Source organism: Anthonomus grandis, chromosome 4 (genome assembly GCF_022605725.1).
Source record: "Anthonomus grandis grandis chromosome 4, icAntGran1.3, whole genome shotgun sequence".
Lineage (NCBI taxonomy): Eukaryota > Metazoa > Arthropoda > Insecta > Coleoptera > Curculionidae > Anthonomus > Anthonomus grandis.
This window is the reverse complement of record NC_065549.1, coordinates 34,356,700-34,376,596: the sequence shown is the minus strand read 5'-3', so window position 1 is coordinate 34,376,596 and position 19,897 is coordinate 34,356,700. Positions and strand designations below refer to the sequence as shown.

At 34.3% G+C, this 19,897-nt stretch overlaps 1 protein-coding gene and 1 long non-coding RNA gene across 2 annotated transcripts in view; both read left to right on the top strand.

Annotated features, from left to right (window-relative positions):
• The first annotated feature begins 1,371 nt into the window (after window positions 1-1,371).
• On the top strand, window positions 1,372-2,926 carry LOC126735618 (uncharacterized). Its single transcript, XR_007660477.1, has 2 exons — window positions 1,372-2,352; window positions 2,526-2,926. It is a non-coding gene; the product is annotated as an uncharacterized LOC126735618 (long non-coding RNA).
• Window positions 2,927-15,086: 12,160 nt separating this feature from the next.
• LOC126735615 (ATP-dependent RNA helicase DDX51) overlaps window positions 15,087-19,897 on the top strand; it is a 46,588-nt gene continuing 41,777 nt past the window's right edge. The window contains exons 1-2 of the mRNA XM_050439674.1: window positions 15,087-15,268; window positions 15,327-15,556. Of these exons, the coding sequence (XP_050295631.1) occupies window positions 15,246-15,268; window positions 15,327-15,556 (253 nt within the window). The 5' untranslated portion in view covers window positions 15,087-15,245. The remainder of the gene's footprint in view (window positions 15,269-15,326; window positions 15,557-19,897) is intronic.

Genomic DNA, 19,897 nt, shown 5'->3' with positions numbered 1-19,897 from the left:
AAGTTTTCTTGAACAACGAACAATTCAAGTAGCCGTCGATGGATACCTTTCCGACAAATTTAACATTAACGCTGGAGTCCCTCAAGGATGCATTCTATCCCCCACCCTTTTCTTGGTATATATCAACGATTTGCTAGGAACCACTGTCAATCCAATCTACAGCTTTGCGGACGATGGCACACTTATTTCCACATTTAAGTCCGCTAAACCAACGACAACCGCAAGTTCTCAGAATCTTAGGCAGCAACAAGTAGCTTCAACCAACAACGATATTAGAGCAATCTTGGAGTGGGGCGATAACAATTGGGTCAATTTTAACGCTAAAAAAACGCATGCTGCAATATTTACGATGAAGACTAACCTTGGTGACCCGGAGCTGGATATGGCAGGGAAAACAATGCCAATGAAATCATCTTTACATCTTCAAGGAGTCGAGGTCACCAACAGTGTGTCTTGGCATGACCACGTTGGCGAGGTCGCCAGGGCGGCTTCCAAAAAACTCGGAGTGCTTTTCGAAACGAAAAAACTGTATACACCAGAACAGCTGCTGACTTTTTATAAGGCTCAAATACGCACTTCCTTCGAGTATTGCTCGCATGTCTGGAGCTCTGGACCCAAGCATAGTTAAACCTGCTGGATTCTATACAAAAGAGAGCTATTCGTCTTATTGACAAACTAGAACTGACAAAGAGTCTGAATAGTCTGGAGCACAGGAGAAAGGTGGCTCATCTCTGTTTATTCTACCATTATTATCACGGTAAGTGCTCCTCTGAGCTGGCAGGCCTGATTCCACCCAGGGCTGTGCCGGCAAGAAGGACGCGTCTAGCAGTTGCGGCTCATCAACATCGAGTCCACCTGCCTACCCCAAGGACGTCGCCGTATCGGGACTCATTCATCTGGAGAACATCTTCTTTGTGGAACGGGCTTCCACCTCACATATTTTCCGACGCATACAACCTACAGCGATTCAAGATAAATGCCCACAAATATCTTCGCGCAAGCACCACTCCAAGGGTGACATAGGACTTTCTTTTTGTGCTTGTGTTTACCATAAAAAAAATCACACTATTTTTTTTAAATATTACTCTTCTAACATTTTGTTTACTGCTCAACAATCAGTTTTCTTGGTGGAAAATAAGTCATAAGGTCACCTTAGAAACCAGTTTTATATTATTTTGTACAAAAACAAACAACAAAACATATGTTATTGTTATTATAACTTAAATTTAGAATATATTTTTCATATTTTTCCACATAATTACTAATAAAATAATTATTGGAAAAAATTCTACAATTGGCTACGTCAACTCATCGACCAAAGACATATCGATAGACTGCCCGCTTGCTATTGCGCAACCGTCAAATTATGCATTAGATACAAGAGGGCTGCTGCCTGCTGCTAGGCGCTTGTCAACATATTTATATTGTTATTGATAACCCATCTATCAATCTTTTGAGTTTCTTTCATGTTTGAATCTTGGATGGTCCATTAACTCATACATGCAGGGCAGGAATTTTCGCATGTGCACTGTTAATAGTACCTTGTCTCGGATGAACTTTAAGCAATGACTAATACCTATATTCCTTATCGATGAAATGCATGATATCGTAAACCCTGAGAATTTCGTATTCAACGCTCAATAAGAGAACCTGGAGCTTTTCATCACTGAAGGAGCTGTAGTCCACAAGACGGAACTGGATGGGTTGATTTATAGACAATTATAGGTACTGACAATGCACATTTCTGCTGTCTCTTTCATGTTTAAATCTTGGATGGTCCATCAACTCATACAGGCATGGCAGGAATTTTCGCATGTGCATTGTCAGTACCTATAATTCTTTATAAATCAACCCAGTTCCGTCTTGTGGACTACAGCTCCTTCAGTGATGAAAAGCTTGAGGATCTCTTATTGAGCATTGAATATGAAATTCTCAGGGTTTGCAATATCATGCATTTCATCGATAAGGAATATAGGTATTAGTCATTGCTTAAAGTTCATCCGAGACAAGGTACTATTGACAATGCACATGCGAGAATTCCTGCCCTGCATGTATGAGTTGATGGACCATCCAAGATTCAAACATGAAAAAGCCTCAAAGATTCCTAAATGGGTTATCAACATATAAACTCCAATACTGATAACATCCCATAAGCTATATTGCAACTTTTGATGCAAAGAGAGAAAGCAATATCAGTCATAGTGTAAATTTGGTATAAGTGTAACCTTTGTTAGAAAACTGCACTATGCACATGAATGACACTCTCATATGTTATTGGCTAACTTCTTTGGTCATTCATGTTTTAGTAGAGTAGGACTCTTTCTTCAAAATCATTGGAGGATCATATGAAAAGTAAGTAAAAATTTTAAATATGCACTCTAAACAGTGGTTCTATAAATGTACATTTTATTAGTTGCAATAATTCTCAGATGCAATATTAATTATGTGATTTAGCTAACTGTTCAATTTTATGCAATGCCAGTTACAAAAATCCAGTTGTCAAAAATAAAGTTCTTAATTTTTAGGTAAGGTTAAATGTACCACAGAAGCCATCTACTAGCAATTCAGATAGTCAGTTGGTTTTAGAAGACTTCTAGGACTCCATATATTTACATATTGCTTATAAGATCTGAGCCGAAATGTGTTAATGAAATAGAATTGCCTCGTTTTTCCACTCCACATAAGGCTAGGAGGTTTATCAGTTTGTGTAAGGGGAAAATTGTGCAGCAGTCAAAGAAGATCAGAATTCTCAATATGATGTTCAATAGCAAAACAGAAGATTAAAAATCAATAATTTTTTATTGTGACTGATATTCTTAATCTGTTATTGTGATTATTATAAACATGATCTTTTTTCGTAAGGTTTACTTTAAAAATAATAGTTGTATAAAATATTAATAAATAAAGTTAGATTCATAAAATTTTATATACATATGTTACTTATCTATGTTGTTTTTTTCCCAGACCAAATTTAATTGTGTGTGGTAAATCTTTACACATTACAGTCAAATATATCGAAATAAAATATTAAAAAAGAAAAATGTTATACAGGAGAACCATAATTGCTTGACGGATGTCTTTCAAAGTATTAAATTTATATCGTTTTAAAGGTTATGCAAGCTTGTTGTTCTTCCCACAATAAACTAAAATCTCTTAACTGATGTGGAATGCATTTCCTCTATTATAATAGCCACCATAAGATACATCACATGATGTGTTCTGTATCTGATGATGGCTATTACAATAGCCGAAATGCTTTATACATTAGTTTCAAAATGTTCTTTAATCTCAGGGAGGGAGAATGATACCCTTGTGTAACCTTTCTATAGTTCCACTCCTTTGCTGACTATTTATACTTCTTCAACAGTACTATATAATTTTGTTACCCTTTAAGAAAAAAATGTTTATTCCCTTACAATGAATTAGCTCAAAACCATTGAATGGTCAAGATGACACAAAGGGCTGGTCTGGTACATCCTGAAAGATCATGTTATCTCATCTAATTTCTTCAAAATTTGTACAGTTCTTTATCTAAGTCATAATACAAATATAGTTTTGCTCCTACCTTAAAATTACAGTAAAGTGTTACAAAGTCATGGATTAAATAGAAAAACTTGTTAAGCGAAGTTTTTTATTAAATGTATTTAAACACAACTTTTTTTACATTACATGATTCTACACATATGTTATTTTTATTTGCTAGAATTACTGTGCCTTTATATAGATTTTTCACACAAAAGTAGACAGCAATGAAAGCTCCTATACATTTGGCACCTCAATTTCACCTTGTCCATAAAGTAGGATTCTGTATAGAGAAGTTTTACAAAACTAGTGGCAGAAAGTAGAAAATTAATAAATTATTTATAAATAGATTAAATGTCAAAGTCGACAGCGTAAACAAGTTTTTCTTTTTCAATTTTATTCATCGGGAAAAGCGATTCATTGGCCTTTTTCCGTTCAATTCGGATCTCTCGTATCTAGTTTTAGGTCACCGGCAGTTGTAAGCGCTTAAATTGGGGCTGAAGAATCAAGGTGTTCTGTTTTTTACCGGGTGTACTTATCCATATCAGCTGTTGGATGCCAGATTATATGTGTGCTCTTATCCACATCATCTGTCAATCTTTAAGTGGAGCTGGGCTGGTAATATCGATAATTCATCTTTATTAAAAATGTCTGGTAGTGGAGTTTGTTATACAGTGCAACCCAAAAGTTATTTTAAAATTCAGGGGTGTGTTCGAAAAAAAAACGCTCGGACCCGTCGATTTTTATTTCAAGTTGCGCATTTTTTTACGTGAAGTCTGTATACAGGGTGTCCGGAAGCTAGATGCAATCCTTTAAGGGGGTGATAGCTGATTTAATTTCAAACATTTTAAGCTAAATATGTGTAGGTCGAAATTTGTTAGAGAAGTGCGCGCCATAACTCCGGAAATGATTGAAAATGTGCAACGAGACTTTATTGATCGCCTTGGATATTGTCAAGCCGTGAATGGCAACAGTTTTGAACATTTAATTTAATTTTTGTTCTTTTTTTATTTGTTACATGAATCGTCTTTTTTTCGATAACTTGATTGACTTTAGGTATAGGACATGATGCATGAAACATACGTAGAATTCCACGCGAAATTCAAAAATGAAATAAAAAAAGGTGCTTTACCCTATATACAGGGTGTCCGGAAGCTAGATGCAATCTTTTAAGGGGGTGATAGCTGACTTAATTTCAAACATTTTAAGCTAAATATGTGTAGTAAAAATGCAAAAATTGACATAAAAAATTTATAAACAAATTTCGACTTTTTTCTAGTTTATAAATTTTTTATGTCAATTTTTGCATTTTTCTCAAGAAATACCAAAATTTCACACTTAAACGGTAATAGAGCGCAAGTTACAATTAGTATCGGAGTTTCAAAGTTTATTTTGTTTTGTCTAATGGGTATTAATAAAAATACGATCAATTTCAAGCTTCTGTATAAACTTATTAGAAAAATAGAGATATTGAAACGTAAAAAAAAATATGGAGTTAAAATAAAAATGCTTTGTTTTATGTTTAAATAATTGTTATGAAAATGCTTTCATCATTCAAACCTCTCTAAAAATATGCCTAGCTTCTGCCCTTTATTTTAAGATATCCATATGCCTCCATTGTCCATGCCTGGACAATTCTCAGAATTATGGCCTCTTTTGTGCGGCAGGTCATGTAAACAAAATTTACTGGATTGGTTTTCTATTATGGGACAGTTCAAGTAAATATTCAGGTAAATAAAAAGTAATAAAAACAAAATTAAGCAGAGGTACCTAATAGTAGATACTGTAGGGTAAGGGGTACCTAGTAGGTACTTTGGAGTGGGGGTTACAAGTTAGGTACTTGCTTAATAAATAAAAACGTGTGATTTTAGCCTCTTGTTGTTTAGTTTCGCCTCTAATTTTGTAAGATTATCAACTTCGTACTGACTGCATCCACTGTTTTTAAAATCGAGTATCTGCCCATTTTATTAAACAGTATTGTAAAATGGAATTTACGAACCAATAGTTTGCTGACATTGTCGTCACATATGGACGCGCTAACGGTAATGGAGCTTTGGCACGACGCTTGTACCAGGAACGTTATCCAGATCGGAGGTTACCAAACTTCAGGGTGTTTCAAAACACCTTTCGCCGTCTTACTGAAGTTGGCATTGGGAATAATCCGGCACGTGGAGTCAACCCTGGCCATAATAATGTAGAGATTGAGGAGCAAATACTGGATGCTTTTACCGCAGACCCTACTGCAGGCGTCAGAAAAGTAGCTAAAAGACCTTGGCCCTTCTAGATGGAAGGTGTGGACGACCATGAAGAAAGATGGACAGTATCCCTTTCATCGTACGGGGGTGCAGGGCTTACAAGAAGAAGACCCTGCAAGACGGACATCGAGGACCCGTTATTCTTAAGAAGTATCTTGTGGACAGACGAGTCCAATTTTTCCAGGGAGGGTATTACCAACTTCCACAACCTCCATGAATGGGCTGCCAAAGATGCAAATCCGCACTGTAAAAAACAAAAATCATTTCAGAACAGATTTTTGGTCAATGTGTGGGCCGGAGTAATAAGCAGGACTATTATTGGGTCACATTTTCTACCAGAGAATTTAAATGGTGCCAACTAGGATTTAGATTTTCTACAAAATGATATCCCCGTTCTTCTAGACGAATCTGGATTATTGGAACGAGAAAGACCAATAATCTTTCAGCAAGATGGTTGTCCAGCGCATTGGTCCTTGGCTATCAGGAATTACTTAGAGGACTGTTTTCCGGATGGTTGGATCGGTAGAGGCGGAACCTTTCCTTGGCCTCCTCGATAGCCTGACCTAACTCCGTTGGATTTTTTTATATGGGGCCGGGCAAAGGAGCTTGTATACACCACCGAAATAAAAACAAGAGAAGAGTTGATTCCCAAAATAAATGAAGCATTTGACAGCATGAAAGAAGATATGACCATAAGAGTAACCACCACCGAAGTAACAAAAAGGGCTCGTGCCTGTATTAGAAATAATGGATTGCATTTTGAACATGAACAATAAATAGTTTAAACAAAATTGTGTTTTATTTAACATAAAAACCTAAAATAACCCCACAATCGGGGCTCTAATGCTTAGTAGGCATATGAGAGGTCTCAGTCTAATAATTTTTGTTTACATGACCTGCCGCACAAAAGAGGCCTTAATTCTGAGAATTGACCAGGCATCGGCATGAGTGATATCTAAAAATAAAGGGCGTTTCAATGTCTCTATTTTTTCTATAAGTTTACACAGAAGCTTGGTATTGATCGTATTTTTATTAATACACATTAGACAAAACAAAATAAATTTTGAAACTCCGATACTAATTGTAACTTGCGCTTTATTACCGTTTAAGAGTGAAATTTTGGTATTTCATGAGAAAAATGCAAAAATTGACATAAAAAATTTATAAACTCGAAAAAAGTCGAAATTTGTTTATAAATTTTTTATGTCAATTTTTGCATTTTTACTACACATATTTAGCTTAAAATGTTTGAAATTAAGTCAGCTATCACCCCCTTAAAAGATTGCATCTAGCTTCCGGACACCCTGTATATAGGGTAAAGCACCTTTTTTTATTTCATTTTTGAATTTCGCGTGGAATTCTACGTATGTTTCATGCATCATGTCCTATACCTAAAGTCAACAGTTATCGAAAAAAAGACGATTCATGTAACAAATAAAAAAAGAACAAAAATTAAATTAAATGTTCAAAATTGTTGCCATTCACGGCTTGACAATATCCAAGGCGATCAATAAAGTCTCGTTGCACATTTTCAATCATTTCCGGAGTTATGGCGCGCACTGCTCTGCGAATTCTCTCTTTCAAGTCGTCTAGATTACTTGGCTTATTAACAAATACCTTCGACTTGAGGTATCCCCACAAAAAAAAAGTCCATTGGTGTTAGGTCAGGCGACCTAGCAGGCTATTCGATGGGTCCTCTTCTTCCTATCCACCTATTGGGAAAGGTTTCATCCAAAAATGTACAGTGGCAGCATAGTGCGGAGGAGCGCCATCTTGCTGGAAAATTAGTTCTTCGTCAGGATAGTCTACTTCCAATGGATTTGAAAATAAAGCTAGTAATGCTGGAACTAATTCAAATTGGAGATAATCGAGATACACTTGTCCCGTTAAAGTCTGTTCAAAGAAAAAGAGACCTATTACTCTTCCGCGCACTATTCCACAACACACATTTAGTTTTTGAGGGTACTGGGTATTTACCTCCATCATCCAATGTGGATTTTCTGTTGCCCAATATTGACAATTTTGTCTGTTCACATTACCATTTAAACAGAACGTGGCTTCATCGGAAAAAAATAATATTTGTAACTAAATTATTATTTAGATTGCGCATGTTTTGTAAGCGTTCACAAAACTCATATCACCTATCGAAATCTTCATCAAAAAACTCTTGCACAGGAATACCTTTGTAGGGGTGGCATTTGTGCTTTTTAACTATTCGGTGAACTATAGATTTCGCCATGCGTAAATTTGCCCCAATCTGCGACAGAGGAGTGCACGGATTTTCTTCCAAAGAAAGCAAAATGTCAAGTTGTTCATTTTCATCTCGAGCAGGACGACCAGATTTCGGCAGATCTCTAACATGACCGAATTCTCTAAATTTAGCCTCTATTCTGCTCACCACCTTTTGACATATCGGATGACGATCAGAATGGATTTCATTGAATAATTGAGCAGCTTCTCTTTGAGTACGTGTTCTATCACCAAACCCAACCATGCACGGAATTTCTATTTTTTCTCGTTCCGTTAACTTTACCATTGTGAAAACCGCAACTTTGCTCGTACACTTGACACTTAACAATATCTGTTTGGCGTACAACTGTCATACAGTTTCTATGAAAGTCACCAGCCAACAATAAAAAAACACGAATGAATGGAATTTTGCTCTGTATAAAAATTCTCCACTATGCACAACCACAACTCAGAATCTATCGAGAGAAATGTCACCTTGAAGCAACGTATTGTTGTACTTGAAGAAACTTTGCATAACTTGCCTGCTCTCTCAGCAGATTACAGCTGTCGGGCGTCTGCTCCTCCTATTTCCGTTCCTAGTAAAAGTGTCGACGAACCTATACTAAGTGAGCTGCATGAGCGCCAGAAAAGGGTCAACAACATTATAATTTTTAACTTTGATTCGAAAGAAGACAGAGCTGATGTTATCCAGACTAAGAAGCTGGTGACTGACTTGTGCAAAACGACTGTCAATGTGCTGGCTGTTAAATTTGGGAAGCCGAATCGTAACGGGCGTCAGGCTGTTAGGGTGATCCTTGGTAGTAGAGACGATGTTAGGCTTATTTTGAAGAACAAATTGAAGACTGTCGGTAAATTCTTTATAAAGCGACGCAAAGAGGAAGGAGATAATAATCTTTATATAAGATACATCAATGGTTTTCCCAGAGTTGTAGCATAAAACTAGATTCGCCTTTATTTTCACATGCTAGTGATGCCCACTCAACTTGTTTTTATCAAAATGTTCGAGGTCTTAACAGTAAAACCGAGACTTTTTTTCTTGCCGCCATTGCTCAAGATTTTCACACCATATGCATCACCGAGACATGGTTGAAGCCAGAGATATCTGGTGGATATAGTGGTGAGATATTTCCAAAGACTCATGATGTTTATCGGTCGGACCGAAAATTTGAATCCGTTAATGCCACACGTGGTGGCGGAGTTCTCTGTGGAGTTTCTAAAAACATTGTGTCTGAAAAAATTAGTTTGTCTGATTTTTGCAACAGTATTGTGCCCTCTATCGATGTTGTTGGCTGTAAATTTACTATTAGGTTACAGATTTTACATGATTGTTTTGTACATCCGCCCATCTATCACATCTGTAATTTTCGAGCAATTTCTGGATCAGTTTACACTTTTAATATCAAAGCTAAGCCATAATTTAATAATAATGGGCAATTTGAACGTGTCTGATTTCTCTATTAACTAAACTACAGGTAATCATGTTAGTGAAAAGTCTATTGCTGTCAATAATTTTGCTAACACTTTTAATCTTGTTCAGTTTAATAGCATCTTAAACTATAATAACAGACTATTGGATCTTGTTTTATCTAACTTCACCTGTACTGTTTCTCGTAGTGACGTGCCTTTTGTCTTGGAGGATCCGCATCACCCTGCACTGGAAATTGATTTTACTGTCTCAGGCCAACGTGTCCATAATTTTCAGCTTAATAAAAGCTAGCTTATAAATTCAGCTTATCTCATTCTTTTAACTTTAGAAAGGCCAACTTCCATCTCCTTTATGACTCGATCCTTAAAGCTGACTGGTCTACTGTGTATTTATCCTCTAACGGTAATGATGCATGTGGAGCCCTATATGATATATTGAATAGCATATTTGCCGCACACATTCCTCTTAAGCAGCAACGTAAGAGAAAATTTCCAAATTATTATTCTCGAGAGTTGATTAAGATCATTTATAGAAAAGAAAAGGCTTTTAAGGACTTTAAAATATACAATTCTCCATTCTTTCAAAATAAAGACGACGTGGTAATTAAAGACATAGTTAATGCTGTAATAGCTGGGTACTTAGGGCAAGTAAAACAAAGAAGATTCCCCATCTAAAACTGTTTATTGAATGAATTGAAAAATATTTCCATACAAAAGCAATTGAACAGCGTCACAGTTACCTAATTAGACACGAGCCGCGATATAGCTTATTTTGCAAATAGCTGCTATACTAGGTCGACTAATTATTGCAACCAACTATTAATGTTTATAATAAATAAAATGTAACCTACTTTGCTTTTAAAGAATTTGCCTAATATTATAAATAATTCCTTTACAATGCTTTTGCACTGTTCTTTGGTGAGGCATTTATACAATAAAATTTCATTAACCATTCATCATTCTATTTTAAAAGCTGGGGACTCTCATCAAATCGTGAACTACAGGCCAATCTTATTACTCTGTAACTTCTTAAAAAATTTCGAAATCATCCTGTATCGGTCGCTATTAATTCACGCAAAAGAACTCATCTCTGTAGACCAGCTTGGATTTTTTTGCGGGCGACCTTGTGTTCCTAACTAATCCTTTCTGTCTAGCCACATCTGTAAATCACTTGATTGATGTTAATACTCAAGTAGATGTTATTTATACCGACTTCCAAAAAGCCTTTGATCGGATAGATCACTATATTTTGCTGTGTAAATTAAAAATTAAAAAAACTCAGTATGGTTTATCAGAAAGATTATTTAATTTATTTCATTCCTACTTGATTGGTAGATCTCAATATGTCGAATATGAAGGCTTTAAATCGAAACTTTCTGACGTAACGTCGGGTGTGCCACAGGGCTCGAACCTGGGTCCGCTCCTATTTAGTTTTATAGGCTGGCTTTTGCCGATGATTGGAAGCTATATTTAAATGTATATGGTTTGGAGGAGTGTGTTTTTCTTCAGAACTGGCTAAATACATTGGAGGTTTGGTGCGCTGTTAACAGGTTAGGCTTGAATGCGGCTAAATGTAGTATGGTCAGTCTACTTTAGATCAAAACACCCTAAAATTCTGATTACTTTATTAATTATACTATTTTGAGTAGATTAGAGCAAATTACTGATCTTGGTATCACCTTTGACTCTGAATTTACATTCGTTCCACACTTCAACCACATAGTCAAGTCAGCCCTGAGAAGGCTTGGGTTCATAATTAGAAGTTCTCAGAGTTTTACTTTGCAATCTACATTAAGACTGCTTTTCTGTTGCTTTGTGAGATCCAAACTGGAGTTTGGCTACATTATCTATCAGAATTATGTTGGTCTTCTTGAATCTGTTCAGCGTAGATTTGCTAAGTTTTTGGCCGTCAGGCAGGACAGCATATATCCAGTTAGAGGGTTTAATCATCGGCAACTATTGGAACGCTTCAATCTACATCCATTACATCTCAGAAAAATGATCTTCTCTGTAAAATTCCTGCATGGGTTACTGAATGGATTCATTGATAGTCCTGTATTTCTTTCTGGTGTGCGTTTCATGGCGCTTAGGCTTAATGCTAGACATCCCCTAACATTCTTTCTGCCAAGGCCTCACACTAATTATTTAGACATTGTATCCACTTCTTTAGCACCGACTGAGAAAGTTGTTAATTTATTAATTCATGAATTTTATATAACTAAAAAACTAGACTATAAGAGAAAAAGTCTAAAAATGCATTTATATAATTGTTAACGGCGTCTATACATATTTGAAACAATAAATTAATGACATAAATAAAATTTTCTTATTTGTAAATAAAGCAAAATCAAAATTGAACGTCCATCCCGGCAGAGCTGCGCTTTCAAAACGTAAACGGATCCACCAAAACAATTCCAAATCTCCCACGTGATGTGATGTTGCCAACTGTAATTTCGCAGCTTGAGTATAGTTGGCTATGTTAGCGGTCTCGGAAGACCGCTAGTAAAAGCTTAAAGCACCTTATACGGTGACGTCATGACTTAATCGCTCGAATGAGATGTCTTAAAGACGCTTATAGCCACTTACTCGCTAAAATATGGCTATAATTATTAATAGGTAAATTGTCAAAATCGAACTGCATAATAGGTTTTGGCGAAGATATTAAGGGATAATCTAGAGGCTTTTCGTCATTAGATTTTGAGCAAGTGGAAAGAATTACTTTTACACGTTTAGTGTAAGTTGATATGGGATTGGTATTTACAATATTACTTCCAGACAAATCTACCTTTACATTGCTTTTTAAAGTAGTTACCTTCTTTTAGGATGTTATTCTTACCTTCAGTTGTATTTTTTGTTTCTAGTTTTAAACCTTTTTTAATTGTTTCTCCTTTTATTGACTTTTCTTTAATATTTTTTAAAATTATTGTTCCAGTATACGTTCTTGTTTTTGGTTGTTCATTTGAAGAAAAGCTCTAGTAGGTTTTTTCCAATTCTACCTTTTCAGCATTTTTTCTAACAATAGATGTTAAAACAACAAGCTTTTCTATTTGCCTCTTATTCTTCCTTCCAGGGGTTTTTATCCAGAAAAAATACTGTCAATAATAAAATAATTAAACGATTTAGAATAATAAAACGACTTATTTACTTCTTTGTTTTCTGACTCAAACAAATTTTCCATCTCGTCAACATTTTAGGTATCGCTAGCTATACTTTTGGTATGGCTAATAGAGGCAATTTGATTTAAAACAATATGTTTATTAAGTTCTTTTTCAAAAACTACTGGTATATCATCAAGTTCAATAATCTTTTCAACCCAACCCAACCCATATCTGTCATATTAGTACCAAATTCAGATTAAAACACAACTAGACTAACTTGGTCTATTTAAAAAAATACTATATAGCCTAAAAAGCTTTCATTTTGATTTTCACCATCATTAAAATTTTTTAAAAAAGAGCTAGTTTTCCGTGGCCCCCAACTGAAACAAACTCTTCATAAGTTACCGAGGTGACTTTTTTATGATCTTGATTAGAGGGCAATTTCAATTGATAATTATTAATAGTTTTAGTAGGCTATTTTCCAATACATTTTGAGGAATCTATTGCCGAGTCATTCCATGCAAAAATACCACAAGATCTAAAACCACTTTTAATAATTTTAGGGTCTAATTCTGGTATAGCTATTGAAAGTAATGAAGCAAAATTTTCTTTTGTGATTACGCCTTTAGGATATTCTCTGCGAAACCTTAGTACTGCTTTGTTCTAATACATTTTCAAAGGCCTAAATGCAAAACCATCTACCGGTTGTAAGATTCTGATAGAATTAGATCTTATAGAATTCTGATAGATTCTGGTAGAATTTGGATATAATGTAATAAGAATAATATGTAAAGTGAGTAACAAGGCCTTCAGCAAATAAAATAATAAAAAACGCGATTTCTTGTTCTACCAAAAGAATTGTAAAAAACATTTCCGATATATTCATAAAAGTGTTCATTTTTCATTCATCCATTATCACTATAATCCGCTCCCCCTCCCCCCCCCCACTTATCAGGCAGGAAACGAGTTGTTTACTTGTACAATACTATTATAATAATATTAATATTAATATATTTTCTATTTATTAATACTTTACTATCTCTTATATTGGCTGCTTCCTTAATACTATTGGGGTTTATTATTCGGAACTGCAGGCTTCTTAGCAATTAATTTTTTTTGATAATGGTCTTTTTCTCTCTGGTTCGATACAAGCTCGAATCGGTTAGGTATCCATCTTATAAATGCCATATTAACCCCCTTGAATACATGCAAAGGCGCTTTTTTAGAAAGGATGGTACCTACCTAGTTAGATGTTATAATCATAAACAGCTGTTATCCCGGTTAAACTTAGAAGCTCTTGTTTTGAGGAGAGAGACTCACTCTGTGGCATTCTTGTGGAAATTGCTCAATGGTCACATAGAGCCTTCAACTCTTCTTGGTCACATTTTTTTCCAGGTGGCGTTTCCTGTAGAACCAATATTATTTTTGCTTTTCGTCGTGCCACATCTAACATTAAATATCACGATCGTATTTTTATCATGTGCAAAAACTTCAACAAATTTGCCTGTACGTGTGATATCTTTTAATGCTCTCTGAGGCACCTAGTTTCACAGGTAAGCATGAGGATTGTTACCCAGTGAGTTGCGCAGTCGCTAAAGGATGGGATGACTTAATCTTCTTTTATTTTTTTTCTAAATTCGACTCAAAATTTTATTTCACTTTGTATTACATTTTATCATTTAATTTCAACACTGGCTCTGTTAAATAATTTAATAAAAAATTTAGTTTTTTGTGTTTTTTTTTGTAGATAAATAAATATCAGGACAAAATATTATTAAAATCGCTTGGGAATTTCAGGAGATATGGGGATTCATTATTGTCACGAAAATAGATTAAAAATCGTAATAATTTTAAGTTCTAAGTTAATTCCTTCGATAGTGGACCGTTTTATTTCGCAACACCCAAAAAAAAGAAGATGATAATGAAAAAGGCGAGAATACCCAGAGATTTAAAAAAATAAGGCCTTCCTTCATCTCCTTCCCATCGCTTCTGGAGGTACCTCCTTGCTTGCTGCCAACATCCATAGTAGCACTCCTCAATTTCACAATTTTGTTAGATTTTTAGATTTTAGGTTGTAGTTCGATCGTGTGATGTGTGATTTTAATGGCTGTATGTATGGCTCAACAAACGACCGGCGAATCTCTCTCTTGCCTCTTGCCCAAAAATATCTGGGTCGCGCTGCTAATGACTTTACTTGCGCGCTGGGCATATAAGGCGGCCAATGGTAATAAATCTGGGTACCTTTTAGCGCTTAATAAATTAATTATTATGATGTTCAATTTAAATTAGTTCTGTCGGAACATACGATTAAATTGAACTAAAGGGCTTTCGTTTAGCCAAACAAAATAAAGAAATTATTCGTTTTGTAAGTAGAAAAAAAAAAGAAAAGAAAGATTTCCTTGCGGAACAAACAATTACATTGACTAAATACCAGCGAGCGCGGACTATAAATATGTTGCTGGCATGCTGCGTTCTCGACTTGGTCGCTGGATATTGATCGAATTTTAGGTTATGTCTTTTATTTATGTGTGTGACACTAGCTTCACACACATAAATAAAAGACATAACCTAAAATTATTCACATTTAAAGTTTACAAGTTTACAATTCTTAATTTCAAACTTACAATCTTTTTATTTGAAATTTACAGTTTTTTTTTTGAATCTAGGTTTCTCCCTCGGTATTTTTACATCCACTATGGAACTTTTTGTTGTCAATAGGTATAAACCCTGAGAAATTTTAACTGTACAAAATGTGCTAGTATTTCTTGACTTTCAGGCATCAAGATGATGAACCTGATTTACCCAAAGATGAAGAAGAAAAATTAAATCAAACACTTTCAAAAATCCAGAGGAATAAAAAATTGCGGAATAAGCAAAAAGAAAAAGAGCAGAAAATAAAAAGTGCTATAGAAAGAACTACTCAAGCCAGACAGAATAAAAGGGAAGCTAAAAAGCGTAAAGCAAATTTTGTTAAAGTACCAGACAATACAAATGATGAGTTTTTAGGTAAATATTTAGTTTTTATAGTAGGTACACAACAAAATTAACAATCAGAGACACATGCACATTATATGCAGATGTTTTTTTTTAAGATATAGTGGCCTCAGTTCCAGGAAAAGCTGTGAAAGGAAAAAATTCCCTCTTTATAATTTTGTCTTAAAGCAATTAATATTTTTCATATTTCAAACTAAAAAATTGTAACTTATTTTAAAAACTCTTCAAATAAGTAACACATAATAAGACACTCAGTTCAGGTGTCTGTCTCATACAGTTCCCAAATGTTTCCTAAGATTTGTATATTTTGCAACAGTTCATTTACACCTTTAATATCTTGCTGGCATATGGCGTGAGACATGTATAAAAAAATTCTTAAGCCAATTGAATACCCTCAAAATAAACCAATTAAAACATTTAGTCAAAGTCAAGATATACTTTATTTACTAAGTTTACAAACTTGTGCTAAAAGCTTCCTAATCCTAGAATTTACAATACTAGTAGTTATTTGGTTAAAGTTAAAACAGGATACAGAATCCATTTTGATTGTACATAGGAGCATATTTCATATCATCAAAGAAAAACCTAAAAAAAAAAAGAACAAAAGAAAAGGCAACAACCAACATAAAACAAGATTAAAAAAAGATCTGATCAACAGATACATAATTTTATAATTAATTTTAAATATTAAAATAAGTCATTAAAATACTCTTCAATGTGTAGTAAGCTTTTGGTAAGATTAATTGCTTTAGTTCCCTCCTAAACATTTTAAGGTCTGTAACAGTCCTAATTGAAAAAGGAACATGATTAAATATTTTACAACTAATAAATAAAAGAGAGTCTCTCGTAAATGAGGAGGTGGTGATTGGAAGTGGTGGTTGTTTACTTGATGAGAATTAAGACTGGTGCAGGATGGTCGACTAACAGACTTAAGTATGAGTGTAGCAGTTTCCAATTTAAAGAGTGAGAAAACTGTTAAAATTCTTTAAGCTACAAAAAGAGGTTTACAAGAGCCTCTCAGACCAACACCACACAGATACTTTAATGCTTTTTTCTGAATAGTAGAAATTATGTTAAGGAGTCCCTTAAGGAACACAAACCCCAAAATCCCAACCCATACTGCATACGAGAGTCTATAAAGGTGAACAAGCAAACAACCCCCTAACTCATACCCTGGAACCCTGACTGCAAAACAACCTGACAAAAGTTTAGCAGAGAGGCCCAAAACATGGTTGTCAAACCTTAAACTCCGATCAGTGAAGAGCCCCCGACAATAATCCTCACTATTTAGTGGGCTGTGTTCATCAAACAAAAAATCCTCCACATTACACATTAAGCCTAGAATAAAAGTCTTATCAACATTGAATACAAGCTGATTGCAGATGCACCACTCTTTAATTTTGTGAAGGTCGTCTACTATGAGAGATCTAACTACTTTTTGATCTTTGTTATGCCACAGAATTGTAGTATCATCAGCAAACTGAACCACTTGTCCATGCAGTGGTAGAGATTTTAAGTCACGAATCTATAATAGAAATAAAATAGGACTTAACACTGACCGTTGAGGTACTCCTCATTTAAGGTGTGCTATCCCTGAAGAAAATCCAGCTTCAAACACCCTCTGGGTGCAACCAGACAGGTATGACTTCAACCACCTCAAAGCCATTCCCCTATCCATAAAAATCAAGCTTTGACAGCAGTATTCCATGATCCACATAATCAAAAGCCTTGGACAGATCACAGAACACCATTGCTGTAGCCTCCTTGGAGTTCAGTGATAGGTACACACCCTCCAAGAATCTGAAATTTGCATCCTGCATACCCTTAGATGACTGAAATCCATACTGATTAGGGGACAGCACATTGCAAGCTGCTCAAGAACCTTGGAGAGGGTAGACAAAATAGATATGGGATGGAAGTTAGAGGGTTGGTCCAAGCTACCACTTTTATGAAGAGGGATAATCATAGCTTCCTTTAAACAGGATAGGAACTCGCCCTGAAGCAATGACTGATTGATTGCCTGAATCAAAGCACTTAAAGCTCTCGCAAACAGAAGATGAATCATTTCAGATCTGTATAATAATTTTTATATGAAATCATTAAAAAGGATCAAATTTTAAAACAGGAAAAACTATCACAGATTAATTTTACATGCAGAAATAATATTTATTCACACTTCACGAGACATGGTCATAGCAAAACCTTCGGTTTGTTCATGCCAAGGTTTAAGGTTCATTTATTGTAATGGAGCAGGTATAACAAATACTAAGGTTCCAGAATTAAAACAAAGTTTTCTAAAACCTTTAAATTTAGTATGTAAGTCTTTTTTATAGGTATGAAATGTCATAATTAAAAATGACAAATATGTGAATTATTGCTTGTGACCTCAGTTTTCTTAATTTTTGCTTTCATTTTGCTTTGACCTATATCCAACAAAAGCAAAATGACATGACTTTTGACAAACAAGTATGTAGATAATATTACATACCTACATTTTTTATTTTAACAAGCAGAAGATAATAAGATCCCAGATGTGCTTCCTGAACACCATACACTATTTAAGTTTTACAATTCCAAGAGCAAAAGATAAATATTTTCTTCAAATAAGGTTAGGTTGTAAGGTTAGGACAATGAAATGATTTTTTTTTATCAGGCTTTAAAATTAGAGAGTGCTTGAATATCAACAGGTGGTAACCAGGAAAAATCTTTACTGATATTTTGCCAATAAGGTAACATTTGTCCTTAAATGTAGTTTAAAATTGTTCCTAAATATCTAGGCAAAAGTACTGTATTTTGTTTTCTTTAATTTTATGGTTTCTTTTTATCCTCATTTTTACAAAAAAATCTACTTCTAATATTGGAACATCAACTGTTCTGCATTTGACGCTGTTACTAACGTGCTTGAATCCATGATTAAAAAGAATATAGCACATTTTGCATATTTTACACTATACTGCAATGTAAAAAAAAAATTATATTTTTCTCAAAACAAAAATGTTTATTGATTCATTTATTTATTCAGGTCGAAATGAGGAAAAGTCGTACTGTATTTCTATGGTATAGCAGCGTCCCAAACATTAAAAAAAAGCAGTTATTAATGTAAAAACACCCTAGTTAAGTCTTGATGATAAATGATAAATGATGCTCTGGCAGCCGATATCAAAGCTAAATTTCGGTCAACTGGTATTTGCCCATTTAATTCTACAATTTTTAAAGGACCATCTTTTGTTAGTGCTGCCGGGAATAGTAAAAATTCAGAAGCATCTGCAATAAAAATGATTATGACAAAGAGGAACAGCCACGCATTGTCATAAATTTTTGCTCAAAAATTGATGCAAATGACAATTTGTTACCACCAGTGGATATTATGGACGCTTTTAAAAGAATGAAAAAACTGAATCAAAAGATAAAAAAGCATCTAAACAATACAAAACTTCAAAAACGAAGTGTTGAAAGAGGGAATCATCATTCGAAGATGTTGACTATTGTATTATTTGTTTAAATAATTTACAACAAATATTAACATTTAAATATTTAATAAAATGCTGTAAATGTCAATGACCTGTTCATTTAAAATTCATTGATTCACACAGTGACTTTTTTATCTGCAAGCACTGTGCATCTGATGATGAAGATGATCATAGAAAGAAAGTTGATTTTTGTAGTGATTTTCTAATAACATGTATGACAATTTTTTAATTTTTTATTTTAAAGCCTTGGAAAAATAATAAACACTGAAGTTCTTTAATGCAACACTTAATTTTCGTACAGGTTGAACGAACTTTGTTTACTGTTCCAACCTACAAGCCCTCGGAAAGCGATTTGAACACTTTTGGATTTCTTAAAAAATGTTAATTTATCTGTATACCTATAAAACAATTTCATCAAATTATAAAGCATATAAGTCTAGCTTTTAAACAGTATTAATAGTTTTGGATAATTTATACATAATTATATACCAAGTGTTCCATTTAAAATAAGAAAGTTAGTGTCATTTCCTGGTAAACCGGAAGTGATGGAAAACAATAGAATATGTCAAAAGATGCTCTTATAACTATTCTATCGATATACCAAATTCCATTTGTTTATCTTGAAGAGTAGCAAAGTTATTTAGTGTTGCGTTTTTTCTGTGTCACCCGGTATACTTGGCAACTACAGATAGGGACATGACTACAGGAGTTAAGCCAATTTCAATTTATATAAAAAATATTTATAGGTGATACATATTTAGATATTCTAGATAAAAATTATGCATCTGGTGCATCTTGATACAATATTCTTATTAATGATTTTTCAAGGGTTGTCAGAAATTCAAGTACCTGTATAGATCTCTTTGCTATAAAAATAAATAAT